We start from the raw sequence: 23,626 nt of genomic DNA, 5'->3' as shown, positions 1-23,626 counted from the left end.
AATAACAGACAAAGCCTCTGTTGGATGGAGACTGGAGCGCTCCTATAGATTTTGCCACCTCAGTGTCCTTTTTCATTTTCTCTAACGCTTGATCTACGTTAGGACCAAACAGATGGTCTTTATCAAAAGGTGTGTTAAGGACGGATTGTTGGACCTCTGGCTTAAACCCTGAAATCCTTAGCCAAGCATGTTTCCTGAGCAGGATGCTGGTATTAACCTCTCTAGCTGTGGTGTCTGCAGCATCTAGAGCACATCATATAGAGGAATTAGAAATGAGTTTACCTTCATTTACTAAGTCCTGTGCCTTAGCCTTATGCTCATCTGGGAGATATTGAAGCAATTGCTCAATTTCATACCAGTGTGCCCTGTCGTATCTGGCTAAAAGACCCTGTGTATTCGTAATGCACCATTGATTAGCAGCTTTAGCAGCTAGGTGCTTGCCAGAAGCGTCAATTAACTTGGACTCTATCTGGCGTAGAAGCTTCTCCTAATGTCCGAGAACTTGCACGCTTACAAGCATTAGACACTACTAGGGAATCTAATGGCAACTGGAAGCTGGCTTTTCGGCACTGATGGTTTCGGCTCCGAAGGTTGCTTGGTTTTCGACACAGAAGACTTTGTCTCCGATACGGACTTGTGTTTGGAACCGGAGGGTTTCAGTTCAGCGGAGGACTCTGTACAGAGCCGAAAGGCTTGACTGGCTGTTTCAGGGCCGAGGGGAGGGGCATTGGAAACGGCATCTTTGTGTATTTTTAAAGTTTGTGGGGTCAAGGGGTCTTCTGTACCAATGTCACCATGTCCCTGTGGCAGTTCTTCAGCGACGAGGTCTATCGCCAGCTCCCATTCCGAGTCTTGTTCAGAGAATGCTTCCTCCTCCTGCCTCTGATGATCGATGTCTTCTTGGCCAGACTATTGGCCGAATATGTACTGCGTATCTTCGATCCTTTGACGCTGCATCTCTCGACATTGAGCCCAACGATCGCAAAGAGTTTTCTTTGATCGGAACGATATGCAAGCGTCGCAGGTTTCTTCTTTGTGCTCTGGAGAAAAGCGCATGTTGCATACTTCATGCGAGTCTGTGCACGGATACTTCATGTGGCACCGAGGACAGAATTTGAACGTGTCCGATCCATCGACAGAGAGCTGACCCGGCGTGGTTAGGCCCGAAGGCCGTCCACAAATCTTCCCGATCTAAAAGTAGATTCCATTGCCAAAACGATACGGGCAGAAGTGGGAAACGACTACGAAACAAACCAGTCGAAAGGTAGAGAGGATTGCGCATCAAGGGGAACCAGAATAACAGTTTCAAACCGGAGCGCAGTATAACACGTCCGAACCCCATGGCGGAAAAAAACAATCTAACAATTGAGTCGATGACCGTGTGCACTATCACTGAAAGGAGGAGTCACCTTACCTTGTGACTAGGAAAGGCTTCTTCGAAGAAAAACAACTTGCAAACATCCGGACCCAACACTAGATAGCAGGAGTATGCAAATAATGTGCATCTTCAGCACACATGCCTCTAACATATTGTTCTTTGATATGCAAGGTACATGTCCTTTCAGCAGGCATATTAACCCTCTGCGCTACCTTGGAGGAGTCAAACCTACCATTAGACACAACTCTCATCTCTCTCCAGCAGGGACATTTATCACTAGAGTTAACTTGACACTTGTATTGCAGCCCGAAAACTGCTACAAGGAACTTTGCAGTGTTTTTAAAACTGCTGTATTGCAACAAAACCGACCCCCACTAACAAAACCCTCTCTCCGCCCTTCCAGACTCCTGAAAAATGCCTGATGCCCGGCACAGCCAGTCAGGCCTTGATTAGGAGTAACCTCAGCTTGGTAGACGAGGACCAACTGTGGTAACAAGTTTGTTCAACAGTTATTAGGGTTGATCCAAGAAAACAAGTTTGAAGGTTAGGTATAAGACTTTCATCGTGATCCAGAATTATAATTTCAGTGTAAGAAAAAGAGCCATTAGTTGTGTGTCCTGCACAAGTAATGGGTCCACATTGGTTCACCACTGGAAACCAAACACCCCATTGTAGCACTTGACTCTCTCAGGGTAGTGAAGTACAGCAGTCAAAGACCTACTCAAGGGAAGTGGTGTGGGCTTTTACTGGCGCACAATAATAACACCCAATAAATTATTGTCCAGTCCGTGCCTTTTCTTTTGAAAAAGGTAAAGTATGTTTATTACATGCACACTACTCAATACTATGCAGTAATTTAGAAATATACGTAAGGTTGCTCAAAATACCTTGTGATTTCACTGCATAATCACCTCTGGCTACCTAATGGGGTCCAGACCGAGAAACCACTTCTCAGAATAGCAAAATTTTGGGGAAAAATGCACTTATTACTGCTAATAAAACATATACTTTTTGACCAATAACCACTGTCAATGTTATTCTTTCAATAACACATTTAAAAAGGAATAATGCATGTACCTTTTGATCAGTAATTCTCGTCAAAATCATTCTTTCAAAAATATATTTCAACCATTTTAAATATGTATTTCTCATAGGTCTGTGTTTTTAATACACTTGAAACTTTGAAAACGCAAATTATAACTATAGCCCTTAGAGGGCATTTTATTTTTTTATCAGAATCACCTGCATCAATAACCTACATCCCTAGAGGTTGTTGTACAAGATGTATGTTTCTTTAACATGCTTTAGGCTACAGTACCTACAGCCAAAGACTTCGCCCCTAAAGAATGCTGAGCTCCCTACTGAAGAGCACATGCTCCAGCCTAGGAGTGCTTAAACACCCAACTAAAGGCTGGCATGGTCCACTCTATGCAGATCCTGTGGACTTAGGGTCAGTACTTTGTTAAATTCTATTAGGCCTCTTCTGGGGGCCACCACAGGCTGCACAACTGCTTTTGTAGGGGCAAATCCTGCAGGGCATTATGGCACACTCCTCCAGGTGTGTGCATATTTCATTAGTGGTTCTACCGCAGAGTAGGGGAAAGCTGCTGCTTTTCTTTTTGTTACAATTTTACCCTGTTGTGTGGATTTGCTCCGCGCAGCTTTTTAATCTCCTTTGTGGGAAGGTTTGGGGGTTCCGGTGCCACCCAGGCATCCCAAAGGCATCACTTTCTTAGGGCAGCCCTGGGAGCCCTCCCTGGGGGTCTTGAGTTGGTAATCCCAGGTCCCCATTGACAAGCTCCAGCCAGGGGGTTGGGATCCCAGAGCCTGCTAAGCTCTGGGGGGTGGACCCCACACATGCCCCATGCCAAGTATAATTCAGGCATGTCTTCCCAGCAACCCCGGGCCCTGGCACACCCTGGCGGAAAATGGTTCTCCCAGAAGCGGAGCTCAATGTGCTCCGGACCTTGCAGGGAGGGTTTCAAAAGTCAAATCCTTTTCTTGCTTGCATCCCGGGCCCTGTTGTGATATTGCATTCCATCTTGGACTTGCTCTGCTCCTGGTGGCGAGAACTAGCCATCTGGAGCACTGTCTTTAGGCCTCCTAGCCTCAAAGGCAATTAATCTTGCAGGGAGCTGGGTCCATTAGCTCCCTGTGCCAGCCTTTCTCCTTGGTTTCCTCTGGGCTTCTCTCCTGGTTGGCGCAGGAGCCCAGTCTTTCCCCCAACTAGTCCACAGAGGGTGCAGGGGACCATATTCCCTGGTACTGGGGAGAGCCTCACCAGTCCTGTGGTCAACTGATGCCAGAGTCCTTAGCCCAGAAAGGCATCAGGGGGTTCTTCCTTCCAATTATCCATTGTGGCTGCCTCCAGTCCCAGTGTCCAGCAGAAAATCACAATCCAGAGAGCCCTAACCCCTGCACAAGACATTTTAAGTGTGGGCGGGAGGGTCCACCGGTGAGGCACCTCTGGCCTATCCTGGGGTAACACATCACCTCTCCACCCCTGTCCAAACATTCTGGCACCGCCTGCTGAGACATTTCAAAATCGAATCTTCCATTAGTCACTTTTCACATCTGCTCTGGGGGCCTCAGCTCCACCCCTCGCTGACAACATTGCCAGGGCCTTTCTCAGCAAAACTTCAAAGAGAGCGCCTTCCTGTGTTGGTTCATGAGGTCCCTCCTTTGTTTAGTGGGCTTGGGCTAGCCCATTCCTGTCACAGTGTAACAGCTGGGCAATTGATGCAGAGTATTCTGCACCGTCCCTTTCCTCCTCAGAAGCAGAGTGAAGCTCTGCTAATTGCACCCTTGGTGTGGGGCAGCCTTTGTCCCTATCGCTGGAGAGGAAGGTAACTAACTTACAACAGCAGGGTGACAAAAGGCCTGGGCTCTGATCCTGAGCTGACCCAGAGAAATATGACATTCTTGGATGACCTATAAGCTGTGCATATATCTTTTTAAAATGTGCAGAATTGATTTTCTCTTACAGGTTACACCCTAATTTGATATGTCTCTGTAGGTCAAGTGGGAGCGAGTCTGTACTCTAAGGCAGCCTTCCTATGGGGCGCATAATGGAGTGTCACTGTAGATAAGACAGTAAACCACACAATTTCCCTACTAGTGTACACTAACATTATGAGGCCTACCCCAGGTCAATATCTAATCTTTATCTAATCAAGTCCCCTCCTGCTAGGCCACCTGTGAGCAGGAGTCTCCCATAGCAGCCCTTAAACATGTACGCATGTGTTCATGTGTAACCAGCCGAGTGCTCCTTACACTTGAAGGCATCGCAGCGGACTTGTCTCAAAAAGGCGAACACCGGCGCTGAACAGGTGCAGACCATTTACCATGTGTTGACCGTGAGTGAGTCACAGGTTGTGAGGCTCACTCACGGTAAAAAGATCACATAACAGGTGGTCAAAAAGCAAAACATCCAGGTGGATTTGATGAACAGAACCCATTTCCTTACAGTGACCAAGGTTGGTATAGTTCCATTAGGAGTGGAGTTCTATGATTAGAACTCTTCGATCATGTTTTAAGGCAAGCTGCAAAATGAAAAGTGGTGCCAATTACTGTTTTAGCAGACTTTCAAGAGCACAGGCTGCATCAAACCGAGTCCTGCCTTGGCGGAGAAGGGGATTCACATTCTGAGGTAGACCGAACAAGTAGTGGGTATTTTTGGACACAAAGATTGAAGGGTGAAATGGCCATGTAATGTAAATCCTGGTGGCTTTGCAGAACAAGAGCCACAACATTTACTAAGGGAGAGGGGCTGTTTGGAAAAGTTTGCAAGCAACTAGAGATGGGAAGAAGTGCATGGAGGAAGAACTTTGCCTTACTCAAGGTATATATTTATGAAAAGCGATACAAGTTTCCAGTGTTGTCAAAACAGTTTTAGGGCAGTGATATCATTCAAAGAGACAACCGTCATAGAGAAATGTGTGTTGTCCTCATATTGACGGATAGTAATATTATTGTATGCATCTGAAGTCCCCGTAAGGTTCAATGGACATGATAAACTGGGAGGGGGCTGAAATATATCTTTGATGTACTCCACCAGAAAGGGGGAGATGCGAACTTTCAAAGTTATTGTCTTCCTGAAAGGTTGGCAGAGAACTAGTACAAGACAGTTCCACTAAATTCCACCCGAGTTTATAATACAAACATTCCAGGTTGTGCGCAGTGTCAGCTGCAGCAGAAAAAAATAATAGAAGCAAAAGGTACAAGTTTTCATTATTCAAAAACCACAGAAAAATCATCAAGTAAATGAAAAGTTAAGGGATCTGTGATACACTTTGGTCTGAAGCTAAAATGGAAATAACCAAATTCCAAATAGCTTTAAAAAAAGAGTTTTCTAGAATGAAATTTTGGTTGCATTTCTGAACGAGTACTGTGAAAGTCAGTCTATTCACTCTGCCAATGCTTGGGGCTCCCCACTATTGGTGCTGTCATTGCTGTTAAAATTGCTCCAGCATTGGCAATGCAACAGCAGCATTCAGGTTCTATGTTACTATTTCAAACCCCCAGGATTTTGGATTACCATTAATTTGGGTCATTTATTGTGGATTACCATTATACTGACCTGATAAGTGCCTGTACTTTATTATGGCTCATTTTTTATTTATTTTTACCATTTGTACTTGTTTTTTTCACAATCTTGTATTTCTTTATTTAATATTTATTTTATTGAGTATTATTTAAGTGGTAACGCAACATTTGTTCATAGTTTTTCTCTGCTTGCATATATCTATCTATATATATATACATACACATATACATTATATATACATTATATTCAGAGATTTTAAATCTTATATATTTACTTCTAGAGTATGCTTTTTTTATCATTTATATATTTTTTTAATGTGTTGGTAAAACTTTTACATATATGTACTGCATATATGTAGGTACTGTGTGACCTATCAAGAAAGGTAACCCAGGTTCCTGAGGAAGTTGCAGACATTATTTAATGCATATTATCACCCGTGAACATGTTTTGGCTGACAAGCCTTGTTCACAAATCTTGAACAAGACTTGTTAATGATGAATAACTGATCAGTTGTGGAGGTAAAAGAATTTGGATGAAGGGCCAACACACTTGGAATACGGGTGGTATGCTCAACTCCTCCCAAACTCAAATGCTGAATATGGATTTATTCTGGGTAAGGTCCGCTACCAGGAATATACAACATAGATCTAGGAGTGGCAGATGCATGCCAGATTTTAGTAAAACCACAGAATTTGTAAATGAACTGCAATGAGATGAGTTTTATGTAAATTAATTTTATTAGAATGTCATGAAAAACTGGCATATTAGTGTCCTCCTGGTCAACTGCCTAACAACGCTTCAATGAATATAAATTAGGTTTTGTCTTTTCAAACTATGACAATTTAAATTACATCCTTATTTACATCAACTTTGTTGAACCAATTCAACATCCCCTTTTTGATCACCTATACCATTCTAACTCTAAATTGAATGCATCTTCTACAAAGAATCTTGCCTTCTCAATTTGTATAAAACATATTAATGTTGCCACGAAGTCCGTTATCCTACTCAAATCATAACTAACCTGGAATACTGGATTTCTAGCATTCATCCAAAAATCAGACAAATATACAACTCTTAGAATGACAGATTTACACTTCTGATAATGATTTCAAGAGAAACATCATAATCTGCTAAACACAAAGGTTTAGCAAATGCATGAAACAAAGATGAAATTATTTCCAGGATGGTATTACCGAATATCCCTATTAAGAACCCAATCCCAAAACGTCCTATTAATACCCAATCCCAATATCCCTATTAAGTACCCAATCAAAATGTTTGCTACAGGTGTTCACAAGACTGTATTGCGGAGAGTTGAAACAGAGAGGCAATTACCAATTCACCAGCAGGGGTTTCGGTTACAAAATAATACACCCAGCCCAGCATTAAATTTGCATTTAATATTCTCGAGTGCAATGTATGCAAACTTGGAAAAAACATATGCTGCTTACGTTGCTCTACAAACAGTATTTGAAGCAGGTAACAGAGAAAATCTGTAGGTCACATTTAGTAAAATTGGAATCTAAAAATATCTGTAAAGTTGTAAGTGTTAACTTAAGCGGAAAGATAGAAAGAGTGGTCTACCTGGAAGTATGTTGGTGCCCTTATGGATTATTCTGTATATTAAAACAGTTTTTTAATATTTGTGAATTAACCTAAGAGAGTTATGCACACTTATGGAGTGCAAAGCACTCCTCCCCCTGTTCTAGTCAGCCCGACCGTGCCAGCCATTGACTGCAATAGGAAAACTAAAATGATAATAAAAATACATTATTTTATTTTTCCTTTTGAACAGTGGAGGAGCCGCCACTGCTGCACAGTTGCTCATTATCGGGTAATTTGGATGCTATTACTCACTATCCTTCCTCAACGATTACAGGTCTATATATGAGGCTGTTTGAGCTTCTTTTCACATTGAAGCAGTTCATCAAATGACTGCATTCATTATTTTTAATATATGTACATGCTGGTGACTGCATATTTAAGCTGTATAAAACTTGAAAATTGAATAAAAAGAAACATTTTGAGTCCTTTTTCAAACATTTTCAGAGACTGTGCCACTCTTTATCTTGGGTATGCTATTCCAAAGATAACAACTACTGGGTGAAAAAATCTATGCCTTTCACCTTCCTGGTGTGTGTGTACATTTTAGTAAAGTTTAGGCACACCGCAGTTCCTGCTGACCCCAGACAATGTACTCCTAATCCACATATCAGTGTGGTAACACGTGAGCTACTCTGTAAAGGGACCGTGGACGTTGGTAAATATGAGAGCTTGTGCAGACAGCTGAAAAACCTTATAAGGTATAGGTGGGAGGTGGCCAAACATCCTTCTACCACTAATAAAACATGCCATCAAATGAAGCAACACTTCCATAGGGTGCATAGAAGTATGTAAGAGCCCAACTAGAAATTTGTTCTGCTTGTCACTGTGAGATGGCACATTAGAAAGTGCAGTAGTATGAAACTCTGCTGGAGGGACAAGATGTCTGATATGTCTTAGTTGCTTAAATGTATAAACATCTACAGGATCTTTTAAAAAAATAGGCTCTTAGAATGAAACCTGTAATCGGGAGGCAAACCTTGGTATTTTATATCAGAAAGTGATCCAATAAAAATCCCATTTGTAGCCAAGCAGGATAGTCGGGAGTTATTCTAATGAACTTGCAAGGATTGCCTTGATTGCCTTTCACGCACTTCCCTAGTAAACCTTATTCTTAAATTCTACTGCCTGTATCCTTTTTCAACTGCACTATGCATCGCATGTGTCTTCCTAACTGGCCATAAATCAGCGGCCTCAACCAGACTCTGGATTCTCATTAGCTCTTTTTCCTACTACAGTTAGTGACTTAAAACATATCCCACTTGGTTTGCTTCATCAATTTATATCTTTTAATTGATTCCCTTGGATCATACCCCTGTTCCCTCTTGATCTCTCTCAAATGTGCATTTCTGACAATGCTCACTACTGTGCTACCTTGGCTATCAACCTATGGAAAACTCTAATTACTTCTGTTCATCTCTCACATTTTCTAGTTCAAACCATGTTTTTCACTAATCTAATAAATCTGACTTCATTCTTGCACCAAAAATTAGAGCCAAGGATTTCAGAGTGTTTGTTTCACCACTACTACACTCTATTTCTTATAAGCGGTACAAAAAAGGTTCAACTTGAATCAGTAATATACTAATCCTTGATCTTCCACTCAAAATTCACACAAAAAAACTACAATCCACTGGGTATACCCATTGTTCCCTCCTGTGAGCCCTTCTTGAAAACACTTCCAGGTATATTGTTTTTTATCTTTTCCCCTATGACAATTCTCTTCCATCCTATATATAAGATAGATAGAATTTCCTGAGGAGAATTTATGATATTCCGTGGGAAGAGGATTATTTCCTTATCACCCTTGATGTATGTAGTCTGTATACGAGCATTAAACACAGTGATTGCTTAAGAACTTGCAGACACTTTCTAAGGGCAAGATCTCTTTCCTTACTTTTCCATACAGAATGATCCTCTCCATGTTTCAGCTCTGTCTGGAGAATAATTTCTTCTAGTTTAATAACAGCCTATACAGCCAGACACTTGGCAAGGCGATGGACACCTGTTTTGCTCCCATCGATGCCAACCTTTTGATGGGTTGGTGGAAGCAGCTGGTGGCTGGACCCATTGATGACTTCAATTCGCATGTAATCCTTCAGACCAGGTATATGGACGACCTATTCCTGGTTTTGAAGAGTAGCAAGGAACAGGTGGCAAAATTAATCATCAAAATCGATGAGAATGAGATCAATTTCAGACTTGAGGGGACCACGAGTAACACCAATATATACTTTTTGAATGTCAAAGTGCGGTGGAAGGAAAAAAACTGACATCAAAACTGTTTAGAGAAGACACTGCGCGGAATACTCTTCTCCATGCACACAGCAGCCACCACACCAATCTGATCAATAGCGTTCTGTACGGGGAATTCCTGGGGTCCCGCAGGGATTGCAGTACAGACACTGCCTTCCAGGATGAATGTGAAACTATGATGGCCTGTTTCAAAGAAAGGGGCTATAAGGACAATATACTTAAACCTGCCCTCACGAAGGCCCAGAATGCTAACACAGAAACACTCTTAGCGGTGAACTCAGGTATGAAGAACCCAAGTGAGAAATTGGCCAGGTTCATCACTACCTTCAAGGCAGGCTCGGTAAGTCAGGAACATATTGAGTAATCATGGTGACGTCCTTTCGACTGAAACTGCCTTGCAGGACTTCACTAACAAACCCACCATCACATTTGAAAGGGGGTTTTCTCTGAAAGACAAACTTACCAGGAACTGGCTGCCTGCTAATTGTGCCGAACCAGGCACACGCCTAAACGGTTTTTATAGGTGCACCAAGTGCATGACCTGCAGCTGGAGCTAGAATGAGCAGACATTCCAGTCTCCTTGGACAGGCATTGAGAAATCTATTAACGAATTCCTGAATTGTCACTCGAACGTTTGTGTGTAAGTTTTGATATGCACATGTAACAAGATGTATGTTGGTAGCACCGTTCATCTTGTCAAGAAAAGTGTGTTGGAACACAAGAGGGCCATCAGAAACATGGATAAACAATATCATGTGGTCCGTCACTTTGCCATGTTACATAGGACCAATCAGGATGGGCTTAAAGTATTTGCCTTGGATAGGCTGCTAGGGTCCCCCGAGAGAGGGGTTGGGTGGGAGATCGCACTTGTCAGTTGAGACGTTTGGAGTCCAGATTGTAGGAAGGTAGAATCTGACTGCATGGTTGCCCCCACTTTTTTCCTGGAGTTTTGATGGTTTTTGACTTAGTTTGGCTTGGATCCTGCTATTCAAGGCCCCATCCTATCTGCTTTCCTCTCTAAAATGATTGCATGTACTTTAGGTACACTCCAGATTGGTTACTGGGTTACCCTTGTGAGTCCCTAGTATATGGTACCTTAGGTACTAAGGGCATAGATAACCCAGAGGCCTACCAGGGGCTGAAGCATGTATTATGCCACCCCTGGGAAGCCTTCCAAAATGGCACCACAGGTCTGCTACTGCAGCCTGGGTAAGGTGGTGCAGGCACCCCTTACTAAGATATAGGTTACCTATATCTACCTTTAATCACTGACACACATAAACCTATACGTCACTCCTATGGCAGGCCATGTCAATCCTGAAAGCAGAGTGCTCGGTTTTGTGTGAGAGGGTGCCCATGCATGAGCAGGGCCCCTCTACAGCTTTTGCAGCCTATTCTCTGAGGCTGTTGTGTGATGCAGCCAGACCATATACTCTTAAGTGCATTATAACCTCGCGGTAAATGCTTACTTTGGAATGGCTGCAAGGAAACATGTCATGTTTGGTGTCATCCACTTTGGAATCATACCCCCCCCCCCCGCCAGTCCTGGTGGCGGGGGTAGAATTCTACCCGTCTAGAGGGAGAGACATGTACTCACTAACCTAACCGGTAATAGTTTAAAACAACCCTAGCATCACAAAATGGATGCTGCAGCCACAGACACTGGTCTGCTGCTGGACGAAACTCCGGCAGGGGAGGCCTGGACAATAGGTTTCCTTGACAGGGAGGTGTAACCACCTCCCAGACATGCTTTAGTGTATTGGGGCTGGGTGGGGGCACTCAGAGTGCTTTTCAGACAGTACTGGGGGCACATTTGGGGTACCTGTGCATACCCCAGTTCAAACCGGTTGCAGGGGCGCTCAGCCCCTGCTCTGGCGCGAAACTGGACAAAGGGAAAGGGGTGTAGCCATCCCTCTCCCTAGATCCTCCCATAGGTGGGTCCCCGGAGTATGTCCAACTCCTTTCTTCAGTATAAGTAAGGGACGCCTAGCAACAGGACTTTAGATTATACCTGGACGAAACTCTGACACTGAATCCTGGAACTTCGACATTCTACACGACTTGAAGACGGAAGAATCTCCCTTGGGGTCAAGGAGTGACTCCCTTTTCAAACAGGCACCAAAGAAGCATCTTGCCGGTCTGCATTTTCGAAGTTCCCTCTGGACTCTGAAGTATTTGGGACTCAGGACATGGACTTCCAGACTTCTCAGAGGCCGACACGAGACCCCAGCAAAGCTGAGACCCGCAGCCCTCACAAGTGATGTGGAACCGGAACTCCTGGACACAGTGCACATTTGCTAGTGCATCGACTTCCCGAGCTTTCCCGAAGTTGTGCATTGGGCTAATCGTAGACCAAGCCCCGAGCACCATCTGCACTGAAGATTGTGGGCCTACACTCCACGAGTGTTCCGCGAGCCCGCTTCTAGCATTTCTGCTTTAGACCCCTTTGCGATCCCTGGTGCGTCAACTGGTAGGTCCCCACAATGGCAACTCTACTTTCCTTTGAGCTTCCCTGGTTGCTCCAGACGTGCCCTGACTCCCCACCGAGTGGGGAGTCCATCAGACCTTGCTAGTCTGCACCAAAGGCAATCTCGGTTTTCTGCGTGGGTTGCTGTTGCTAAAGCTTGTTGGGTCCAATCCGGAAACCGACACCGCAGCACTCTACATCCTTCATGGGACAGCTCGAATCCAGGGCCTGGTCGTCGTCGACGCCTGCTGGTCCTTGTGGCTGAAGAGTCAAGCCTTACCTTCTTCACCTGAAATCACCCGATATCGGTAGGCATCCGCTCCTCGCCTTCCTGGTCACTGGCAAGTGACCCACACTCTGTCCCCTCTGCTTTCAGGCTCTTCACATCTCTGATCCACCCTTGGATCCACCCGGACACTTTCCACTTGGTTACGAGCAGCACTTTGTACCAGCTCGCCATTGAAACTCGACAACGAAACCCGACACAAAAAGACACCTATGCACCGGCTTTCCTGGGTGATGTAACTAGAGTACTCCGGTGCTCCCGTGGGTATTGACTCTAGAACTGCCTAGTTCTAAAGGGGTTTGCTCCAAGTCCTCTTCTAAGTGTCCTTAATGTTTAAAATTCCAACCGCAACTTTCCCCATAGAAGTTAATGGTGATTCGCTGCTGTGTTCAGACACTGCACGCGTCCCAGTGGGACCCCTGTGTCACTACCTTGGGTGGTGCCTGGTGGCCCCAGTGGTTCTACAGGCTCTAGGCCTGTCTCTGTCAGTCGTGGTTCTTATACCACTTTCTTAATATATGGTTTGGTTCGCCCCTAGGGCTCAACGTATATTGTGCTAATTTACTGTGTGCTAATTAAGTTTACTGAATGAGCTTTTGCCTCTAGCTTCATAAAGAGACTAGAGGGATGTGTTTAGCATAAATACATATATTTTATACATATATACCTGGTGTGGTTCTCCTTTCATTTGGTCATTTCACAAGATTATAGACTGGTAAAACAAGCTGCTTTACATTCCTTCAAGACTTAGCCTGAAGGCTGCTCTCCACAGCTACCACTAGGATAGTTTTCTATAAAGGTTGCCTTAAACCTACCATCAATAAGGGTCATTTGGACTAGTGCAAGGTGCCCACTAGAATAGTGGACAGCATATGCCAGGCCAACTTCTCACAACTAGAATAGTGGACATCATATGCCAAGCCAACTTCTCACACAGATATATACTGGAATTAAATACCAAAATTCTGAACGGTCTCAATATGGATGAGGAGCTAAGTGTTCATTTGGGTGACTAGAGTAGTGGTCCTTGATCGTGAGTAATGGATACTTTCCAGTATTCAGTCAGGGGTTTCAATTTTTTTGACCTCACAGCTTATGGAATCGTGCTTTTCTCTTATGCTCCACTAGAGTTACATGGGATTTTAATTATCTGCTTTTTGCCTTTGTATTTTTGTATGCTTCATACGTCTGAGGTTGCTACATGCAGGATCCATGTTGCCCCTTTTCTGTATAAGTGGCTGATGTGCCATCTCTTCTTCTTCTGTTATCCATGGGAACCGAGGAGATAAAATATTCTTATTTCAATTTTCCCTTCCTTTCTTCTATGCTCTTGGTATTTTTCTTTTTTGGCAGTGTTGTTGATGAACATGAATTGAACTAGTATTGAAATGATCAGTGCCTTAAAGGAAGATTACTATGTTTTCTAACTGATCTGACTTGTGGTTAAGGGAGGCTCCTCCAACTGTCAGCAGGTTTGAGTTCATGCCATACTGGCCTATCCCAACTGGAAGTGATTAGGCATGTGGCAGCATAATTTGGTCTTGCAATTTATGAAGTTGCCCACTTGGGGCATTATGTATCCCATTGCCACATTGTCATTGCTTATTAATAGATGACACCTATGGTACCACGCATAAAGTCGTGATCCAGTAGCCTTAGAGCTGATCAGAAGAGGAGGTCCTTATCCCCTGGGGTCGCCTTTGCACTCAGTCAGGTCCATGCAAATGAAGACCGCCAACTAGAGCTTAATAATGTTTCACCCCCATTCCAGCATGACAAGGTGTTTTCTTTGCTGTGCTACGTTGAAAAGGTTCAGTACTATGTGGTGCCTAGATTGGGGAATGTGTGTTATATCGTGTGCTTCAATGGTTAGGAAATGTGAGTCATGTGGGATCATTATGCAACACACTGTTACATGTGAACTTTGAAATTCTCAATATTATTTTCAATATGGGTTTCCAATGTATTTCTATGTATTTCCTGCACACATTTATTAGAGAGTAGATTGAAAGTATTAATGAGGAGGATTTTATGTACAGGCATGAGCTTACCGTGTCTCCATACATGCATTATTCTGCAATATGCACCATTCCAAAATGAACTACCTGTTTTCCTGTTTCACTATGCTTTCTGAGCGACCCTAGCTGTCTTTCGGGTTTACTAATGGGTGTATTTACAGGTGGTTGATGGAAAATACATTGCTTGACCCGTCATCAAGGCGTATGGTTGTGTGTGTATATACATATGTGATCATGTGATCAAGGTCTCTTCAGGCTGAAACACATCATGGCGGCGGTGCAAGGGGCTCAATAGATCCTTCCTTTATGCACCAAAAACAGGTTTGCATTCATTTGATTCCTAGAATATTTGGATGTACCGAAAGCGAAGTTTACAGCGATGTTATATATATATATATATATATATATATATATATATATATATATATATATATATATATATATATATATATATATATATATATATATCCAAAACAACAAGGCACCAGTAAGTGAATCAGGAGCAAATGATGTGAAAGCGTTATAGAGGGCACTAGGAAAAAACATGAAAACAGAACTAACCAAAATCCCTGGAAAAATATGATGTAGGGAGAGTGCCTCGAGGACTACGCATTATGTTGGCTCCTAGCTTTGAGAATCCAAATCCAGCAATGTTAAAGGAGTGGGCAGAAAGCAACTTAGAAGCATCCATGAGACTAGTTCTTATTTTAATCAAATATTCAGAGATTGGCCGTGTATATATTCTAAAGGAGATTGAACATATCAATGGTATTTTAGATGGATCAGATCAAAAGAATCTTATCACAAAGTGTCGCAGAGACATAGCAGAACATCTCAAACAACAACAGCAAATCATTAAAACTAGAAAAGCATTTACATTTGCGAGGGACAAGGTGGATAATGAGATGGGGCAAATATTTACTTTCTCCCAAAAGTTTGACAACTTACGGAGACACCATCTTACCAATTTGAGTACAGAGGGCCAGAATGCTGAAATTACCACTCATACAACTGGAGCTCGATCTCTACTTCTGATTTAAGCTCTATGCAGAGCGAAAAAGACTCAGAGGATGGTAGAGAGACCATCGGCAACAGGGCCAATGAGTTACTGAATTTAACACTAGCAGAAGAATTGGATTTTGAACGTTTAGATCACAGGCAAAGGTTACGCCCTCATAATAAAAAAAAAAAGCAAGGCAGAGAAGAATCCGAAGAAGACGGGTGAGGAGAAAGCCGGAATGGTCAACAACACGAAAACACAGGCCAAAAAGTGGCGAAGAAAGTAAACATTAATGACAATACTGTCATCAATGTGACTGATATCCAGCTCAGTAAAGCAGAGAGACAATTATTCTCACTAGGACTCACTTTCTGCCTCGAAAACAATTTAACTACAACCAACCAAGAATTGATGTGTTCAAATTTATAAGAAAACTCAAGCTAGTCAAGTATTTTAAACTTAGAAGTGCCACCAATCAGCCGACTGCTATAAGACCAATGGGTGCAATAGGGCATGACAATCTACAGGTCTCTGATGTAGGAACATTACGGATATTACAAGTGCTGGAAAATAAGGAACAAATCAGGTCTATGGCAACCTCCACTCAACAAGCAATGAACATAGAGGGCATTAATTTATCAGGAACAATCAAGATCCCATTCAAACCAGTTTCAACCTTTATGCCCATGAAGTAGTGTGGCTCACTGGTTAGAGGCGGCAGACCCGAGAGCAGAGGACGGCCCGGGACCAGGGTTCAATTCCCGACGCTGCAGGGTCTTGGACCAGGGTCAACGGACTCGATAATTCTCTCGCCTCGGTGCCCACTCTGATCAGCGTTCACACTCGGCAACTCTGGGCATTAGCTTGCCTCATCTTCACTAACGGCCCCACCAGACCGCCGGGGATGCCTGGTCTCACCCTGGAGATACCCATTAAGGGACCATCTCTCAGGGAAGCCAGGAAGGGTTTCGCAGCGGTCGAAGCGCCTTGGGACCCTACGGGTAAGTAGTGCGCTATATAAATGCCTATACATACATACATACATACATACATACATTATGCCGAGGGATGCAGTAGACATCTTCAATGATCAAGTAGTGGAAGAAATTAAGAACCTATACCGAAAAATCCGTTCAGCCAAGAGAAGGTTTAAACACCAGGAAAGAAAATACCACAATGTGATTAATAAATCTGACAAAGGAGGAAATGTAGTCCTTTGGACCAAGGCAGATTACCTCAAGGAAGATTATAGAAATTCAGATGATGGCCAATGCTACAGGAGATTATCAATACAGCAAGTCAGAGAAATTAAATCTAGATCAAAGGAATACCTCATCAAATGGAAAGATGAAGTACTCATTTTGAAGGGTGAATTTCAATAAAAAAAATAAAAGAATTTCTGGTTTTACCAATGATCTATTTTATTCCAAAAGTAAACAAAGGCATTTCACCAGTACCAGGTTGACCTATCATTTTGTCAGGAAAGGGGCTTTTGGAGTAAATCTCGCAATATGTTGACTTTTTTCTTCAACAGTTTGCGACAAATCTACCGTCATACATCAAGGACACAGTAGATTTCGCAAGAATTTATACTACATGTCCTGGAGTGAGGAATATGTCATTATGACCATTGATATAACTGTGTTATACACAAGTATAGAGCACAAGGACAGTTTAAGGGCGGTGGAACATTTTTTTTATAAGAGGCCTAGTTACTTATATAATCACAACCAAATGCTGCTGAAAATGATCAATTTGTGCTTGATAAACAATTTCTTTTTATTTGGTAAAAATATATTTCAACAATTAAGGGGGGTTCCCATAGGAGCATGCCTTACCCCCAGCTATGCATGGTTACACTTGGGCTGGTGGGAGGAGCAGATTCTCAAGGTGAACAACATCAGAGATTGGGATAGCCATGTGGTAAGTTGGTAGAGCTTTATTGATGTTTTTATAATTTTGAGGGGGACAGAGTAAAGTGCGGCGGCATTTGTTGAAAGTATTATTGAGAACGATATGAATCTAGAATTCACAGCACAGCTTAATAGAAATGTTATCGATTTTCTGGTTGTCCAAATATATGTTAAGAACGGCCTATTAGAATCCAAATCACACCGCAAGAGCACAGCAGGAAACTTAATTCTCAATGCATCTAGTTTCCACCCTAAACATTTAATCAAAAGCATTCCATATGGCAAGTTTCTGAGAATGCGTAAAATCAGCAGCATGGAGGATGATTTGCTGGTATGTAAAAAAGAAGCCACTGACAGATTTATAGAGTGAGTTTATGATTTTGACACAATTGAACAAGCAAAGGCCAAAGCCAATGAGACATCCAGAGATTCTATCCTATTTCAGAATCCCACAAGGACTCATTATGAATTTGAGAAAGAGCGCAATGACCAAGAGTAAGTTAGTAACAGACTCGTCACCACATTTAGTCGGCAAGAGGCAAATTAGATTGATTGCCAATACTCAGTGGCCCATAGTTCTCACTGATATCACATTGGGTCAAGTCCTCCCCAAGAAACCCACCTTAACCTTTAGACATGATCCATCTACGAGTAACTCTTTAGTTAGCTGCTGCCCAGAAGTAGCAACCCACTCTAATTGGCTATCTCCAAAAAATTGATTTTTTAAATGTAGTTCATGTCAAGTATGCAAATTTGGTGCCACCATACCTAGTTATAACTCAGCTTTTAGGGATTTACTGCATTACTGGAAGTGTGGTAAGTTTGTTTACCACCTGAAAGAGCTCTTTTCTGCTCCATCTATTAAATGAGTATAATAATTTCTCTTTTCCTTGATTAGTAGGTTTTTGTATTTAGACAATGTGATCTTGTAAAGGGAGCGCTCCCTTGAGTTATATTGTGCCCTCCAGCAACTTTCCTGCCTTCTACAATTTTGTTTTTCAAGTCTGAGAGCCTCGGAGAACCAAGGAGATGACGGGATTTTCTTATTGTTAGAGGGCTTTTTATGATGAGCTAATTTATTGGCAGCAGAGTTTAGCTAGTTGTTAAAAAAAAAAAAAAAATATATATATATATATATATATATATATATATATATATATATTCTTCACCAAGATGCCAATAGCTTTTACCAAAGCACTCGACGTTGCTCTGCCATCCAGCCTTCTTTTCACAAACATGCTTGCCTGCTTCACATCAATTAATTCGCCTGACGCGTTTCAGGGTCAAAGACCCCGTCTTCAGAGGCTGCAAAAAATGTCACTCGGAGATCTCTTTATTTTTCGTTTCCGGCGCTTTTAATTAACAAGCCCCCAGTGGGCGTTGACTCAGTGCATCGTCACACTAGTGATTGATGGGACTTGTAGGCCATAAAGAGAAATGTTCAATGTTTCTTTCAGTAAGTCCGAGTGCACATTTAATATTATGCTTAAAAATCCCTTAGTAGGTTGTGTCATATTTAGGCATGCTTACTTCATGTGGAGCGCTGTGCCCAGGAATCCAAAATCGTTTTTTGACTCAGGCCTCGCACTGCTGATTACAGTTCCTCTTTCAGCAGGCGATGGTGCTTTGGTCACGACAAGGGCTGCCGTGCAAAAGTTCTTCACCAAGATGCCAATAGCTTTTACCAAAGCACTCGACGTTGCTCTGCCATCCAGCCTTCTTTTCACAAACATGCTTGCCTGCTTCACATCAATTAATTCGCCTGACGCGTTTCAGGGTCAAAGACCCAGTCTTTAGAGGCTGCAAAAAATGTCACTCGGAGATCTCTTTATTTTTCGTTTCCGGCGCTTTTAATTAACAAGCCCCCAAGAGTAACAATGAACAAAGAACAGAAACTTCATCAGTGTCAGTATGATACTTTTGGGTGTTTCATTAATTAATTTTCTTTTTAAAGAAAGCATGAGTCACTTTACCTTCAATGCACTATTGCACCAAGTCACTTTAACTTGTTTATAGAAGGGGATCCTTCTATATATCATATAAAGTGTATATTCTTGGATTTGATAAACATTAAATTCAGGTAACAGTTAAGTAATTGCATATATGTGTATATATAGATTTAATTTTAATTGCAATTCAATTTTGGTATTTAGTGACCAATATCATGCTTACAACAACTCCTGTGCACTTTATTATGAGTGAAAAAATTATTTTCTTTAGTATGATTATATAATTCAAACACGTTAGGGTGAGCACGTTTATTCTTTAGATATCTCCTTTTTCAAACACATGTCATATAGATTTAGTATAAAATATTAGGTTATGGGATATAAACTATATGTGTAGACAGAATAAGAGTTACGGTAATATTGGGATGCGCTTGTTCGTAATATGAACTTATTTTTGATGGTAGTGAATTGCCAACTGTCGATTGTGCGAATGATTAACTGTATTTATACAGATAGAAACTGTGACAGTGTTACCTAAATCCAGCAAGGGTATGTATACCGGTAGTAATTTCTCTATGTCTACTGTTGACATGTGATGCATTAGCACTTTAAATTGGGTTGGAAAAAAATGTATCGTCATGTGACCAAGGCCGCAGGGACGGCCGAAACGCGTCATGGCTGAGCTGTTTGTTGGGCAATAAACGGTATACTGCAAAGAAGGTCCATGCCTTGTTATTTCACTGGAATGGTGGAGCGCTGCAAGGTATTGCAGATATATATATATATATATATATATATATATATACATACACACACACACACACACATATATATATACAGACACATATATATATATACATACATACAATTACGCGCACACACATACATATACATACACATTTACAAAAAAAATCTTTTTCATAAAAAACCTAAGAGAGCTATAGTTTTTAGCAAAAAACATGGGCTAATTCCAAATAGGATGGCATTCCTATAGAAATAAATCAGAATACAATCTTACCGTTGGGTCCAGAGGCAGTTGTACTTTTAGTCCACCCTTGAGGAAAAAACACAAAAACGAATTATTTTCTTTTTTAACATACACTTATTCTAGACTTAAGTAAAATAATACTTTATATTATATAAACGGTCATTTTAATGTATTATATGTTTATTGCGCGTTCTACAGCTTTCAAAGTGCACCTGTTGTTCCAGGGTTTTTTTGTTAAAAAAGAGAGTAACAGTTTGTTAAACATTACATTGATAGAGGGCTTGATTATTAGAGTTTAAAACCGGGCAGGAAGTGGACACTGTATCTTCTTGAGAGATAAACGTAGCTTTCTCCTCTATGAGGTATTTAAAAATGTTTGTTTTGAAATGTAGATGTTGGAGAGAGTTCAGCAATTCAGTGCCTTACGTGCAAATTACATCAACTCACTTCTAGTATTTGTTTTTAGGGTAACATGTTTGGTTAACGACTAAGGCAGGGCCAATGACAAGAACAGAGTCAGTCCCTTTTCTATTGTCCCAAGGCCTTATAATAAATAAATGGAGGACAAAATGCATGGACACATTTGGCGGAAACTGATAAATTAAGGAAGTCAAAAACTCAAATTAAAATGCGGGAATATATTCCTCCTTTAACGATTAATCTACAATAAATGTTTATATTTTTGTTAATAAAAACACAAAAAGACACTGTATATAAAAGAAGACGGTGTGATTTTTTTTAATGAAGATAAATAACATATAAATGCAATAAAAAAAAGATAGTACATATGTCAAGATGATGAATACAAGGTAAATAAAGTGAACAGGGGCTGCATTTAGTCGCTACAGAGAGCTCCAGACTAATTCTGGGATCTCCTGAATTCAATTATAGATTATCCCTATCAGGAAGTAATAATGCTTAGTGAATGTTGTACTTCACCATCCTCTTTATGAATAAGAGGATTGCCTACAGCTGTGACACATGCAAACATCTGTTGCACACAAGGACGTGGACGCTCCTTTGAACACGCACTGCACTAGAAACATACCCCATTGCATTTGTAAGGAGCCTTTGTTTTTGTGTAGCGATATTTTGCACTTGAACGTTAGTGAAGTTGTTGTCTTCTGTCAACAGATTTAGCGCACTTGCACTTATTGCGATTTTTTAGTCTCCTATATCAATATTGTTGCATTTTAGTATTTCAGTGTTCTGGAGTGTCGATTCGGATGTTGCCTTTGTCCATTCTCTGGTCAACATTTTAAATGCGCAGAGGGTACTCTTAGATCCATCATCTTCCCTGTGCCGCCTAGAAACACCATTTTGAAAGTACACACTCTAGTTGCCCAGGGCATCTTGAAATCTTATGATCCCCGCCTTTAAAAGAAGATAGGCAATGCATGGATACACGCAGAAGGTGTGCAAAAGTCAAGCCCAACTGTATCTGTCTGCCCTAGGCCAGTGCCAGGGACCAAGTACTCTGGTCAATTTTAGATTGATCCCATTTATTATTAATTTGAGGATTTGCTGTCAACGAGGGTAAGTTGTAATGTTTTGTGTTAGCATTCTATTCATCCTATAGAGGGGATAGTCACTTGTATGCAATTGTAATTTTTTTTGTTTAATGCGGGAATTGCAATTTGAAGTAATTTGCCGCACCTCGGAAGGATACGTTTTGCTACTTCACTACACAATATATTTACTTTTATAGGGGACCACTGTCCCAATACCCTGTTTTGACCAAGACCTTTTTAGCTACCTAATTCACTAATGGGGGCCTTCATCTTAAATAGGTAAGTCCAGCATCTGTCAGAACTAATTTTCCCTGTAAAGCTTGTTAAATAAACATGCTGCACCTGAGGTAGAGTAGTCCATTTGAGTGACAGGGCAGCCTAGTGGGAGTGATACCAAAAGAGAATGGGGCTGCTGCAATGTTGCTAGTTTAACAGAGTGAGACAACAGCATAATGGGTGACAAGGGGAAGAGGACTTGTCTGTGCACCCAAGCACCATGCAGGGATTGGTGATAAGATAGGCGTGGTGGTGATAAGATAGGTATGTCAGCGACTGGGAAGGATATGTGAAAAGAAAAGGCACTGCTGTATTGAAATAAGGGACAGCAACAGAGATGCCAGTAAGAAACATGGTTTAGGGCTTTAATAGGGCTTTGCGACTCCTCACATCAGTCCTGAAATTGTATTAACATTACCTAGATTTCTGGAGGTTGTGGTTTAAGTTTCCTTTTAGAAGTATAGGTTTCTACAGCTCTGTATGTATAAGGTCTGTGGCTAAAAGTTAGAGATAACGTAAGGGGTCGCATGAGGGAATTGTTTGGCCAGCAACCGCACGCAATGATGGCTAAGCTGGGAAGCTACTTGGATGTAGCTCACTAGACATAGTTTTCCACTCGTATACTGGATTTTCAATTCAATGAATGTCAAAAATGGTTACATTGACTTTGCCAACTTATATTGAAAGAAAGGAGGCATAACTGAAAAAGGCCATTTGTAATCATAGATAAACTTCTTTGTAAAAACTGGGGCATAATAAGAATTTAAAAGCACATTTCACTAGTTATGTATCTAGTTACACTGACCAACAACGAGCGACAAAGAGAACATCAGCAATTAGATTAAATAAAATATATGGATTTTTTAAACTGAGCACTTAGGTTAGATGATCGGAGGCAACAACTTTAACTTCCACCAGTTAGAAGAGGAAACTCATCTCTACAAAGATCCAAAGGCACTGACTAGATTAAGTTATGAACCAGATGCATAATAAAAATCCATTTCAACTCAACACGCAGAAGAGTTCTGACTTCCAACTCTGGTCACAAGTTCTAAATATCTAGGGTTTTTTCCAGGTTGCAAGCTTAAATTTGAATTAGGTTTTTAAAAAAATGGCTGAATATTGCCCAATTTGAACTCCGTTACATAAAGCAATTCATGCACAGAACGGTAGAACCAGACCTGAGCTCAGTAGGGCAGGCTCTAGTAGTCCCCAAAGTGACCAGGAACAAGTTCTCCTACCGGGGTCTCAAAAATATGCCTGGCCAAATGAAAGCTATACAGTATGCGGGAGCTTGTCTTACCATAGGTACCTATTTCTTTTTTTTTAACCAAAATAACATGCTCCTCGTTACAATAAACGTGCCTTAGTGAGAAACTCAATGCATATTCAAGATGGAATACTTTAGCTACAAAGGCATTCATCGGAATTCT

At 41.6% G+C, this 23,626-nt stretch overlaps 1 protein-coding gene across 1 annotated transcript in view; it reads right to left on the bottom strand.

Annotated features, from left to right (window-relative positions):
- Nucleotides 1–23,626, bottom strand: part of CRYBG3 (crystallin beta-gamma domain containing 3) — a 1,541,789-nt gene that overhangs the window by 774,311 nt on the left and 743,852 nt on the right. Inside the window, exon 10 of the mRNA XM_078657810.1 lies at nucleotides 20,437–20,472. Coding sequence (XP_078513936.1) covers nucleotides 20,437–20,472 — 36 coding nt within the window. The remainder of the gene's footprint in view (nucleotides 1–20,436; nucleotides 20,473–23,626) is intronic.

The sequence above is a fragment of the Lissotriton helveticus genome, chromosome 8 (assembly GCF_964261635.1).
Source record: "Lissotriton helveticus chromosome 8, aLisHel1.1, whole genome shotgun sequence".
Classification (NCBI taxonomy): domain Eukaryota; kingdom Metazoa; phylum Chordata; class Amphibia; order Caudata; family Salamandridae; genus Lissotriton; species Lissotriton helveticus.
Note: the sequence above shows the minus strand (reverse complement) of the source record. Positions and strands in the feature narration are given on the sequence as shown.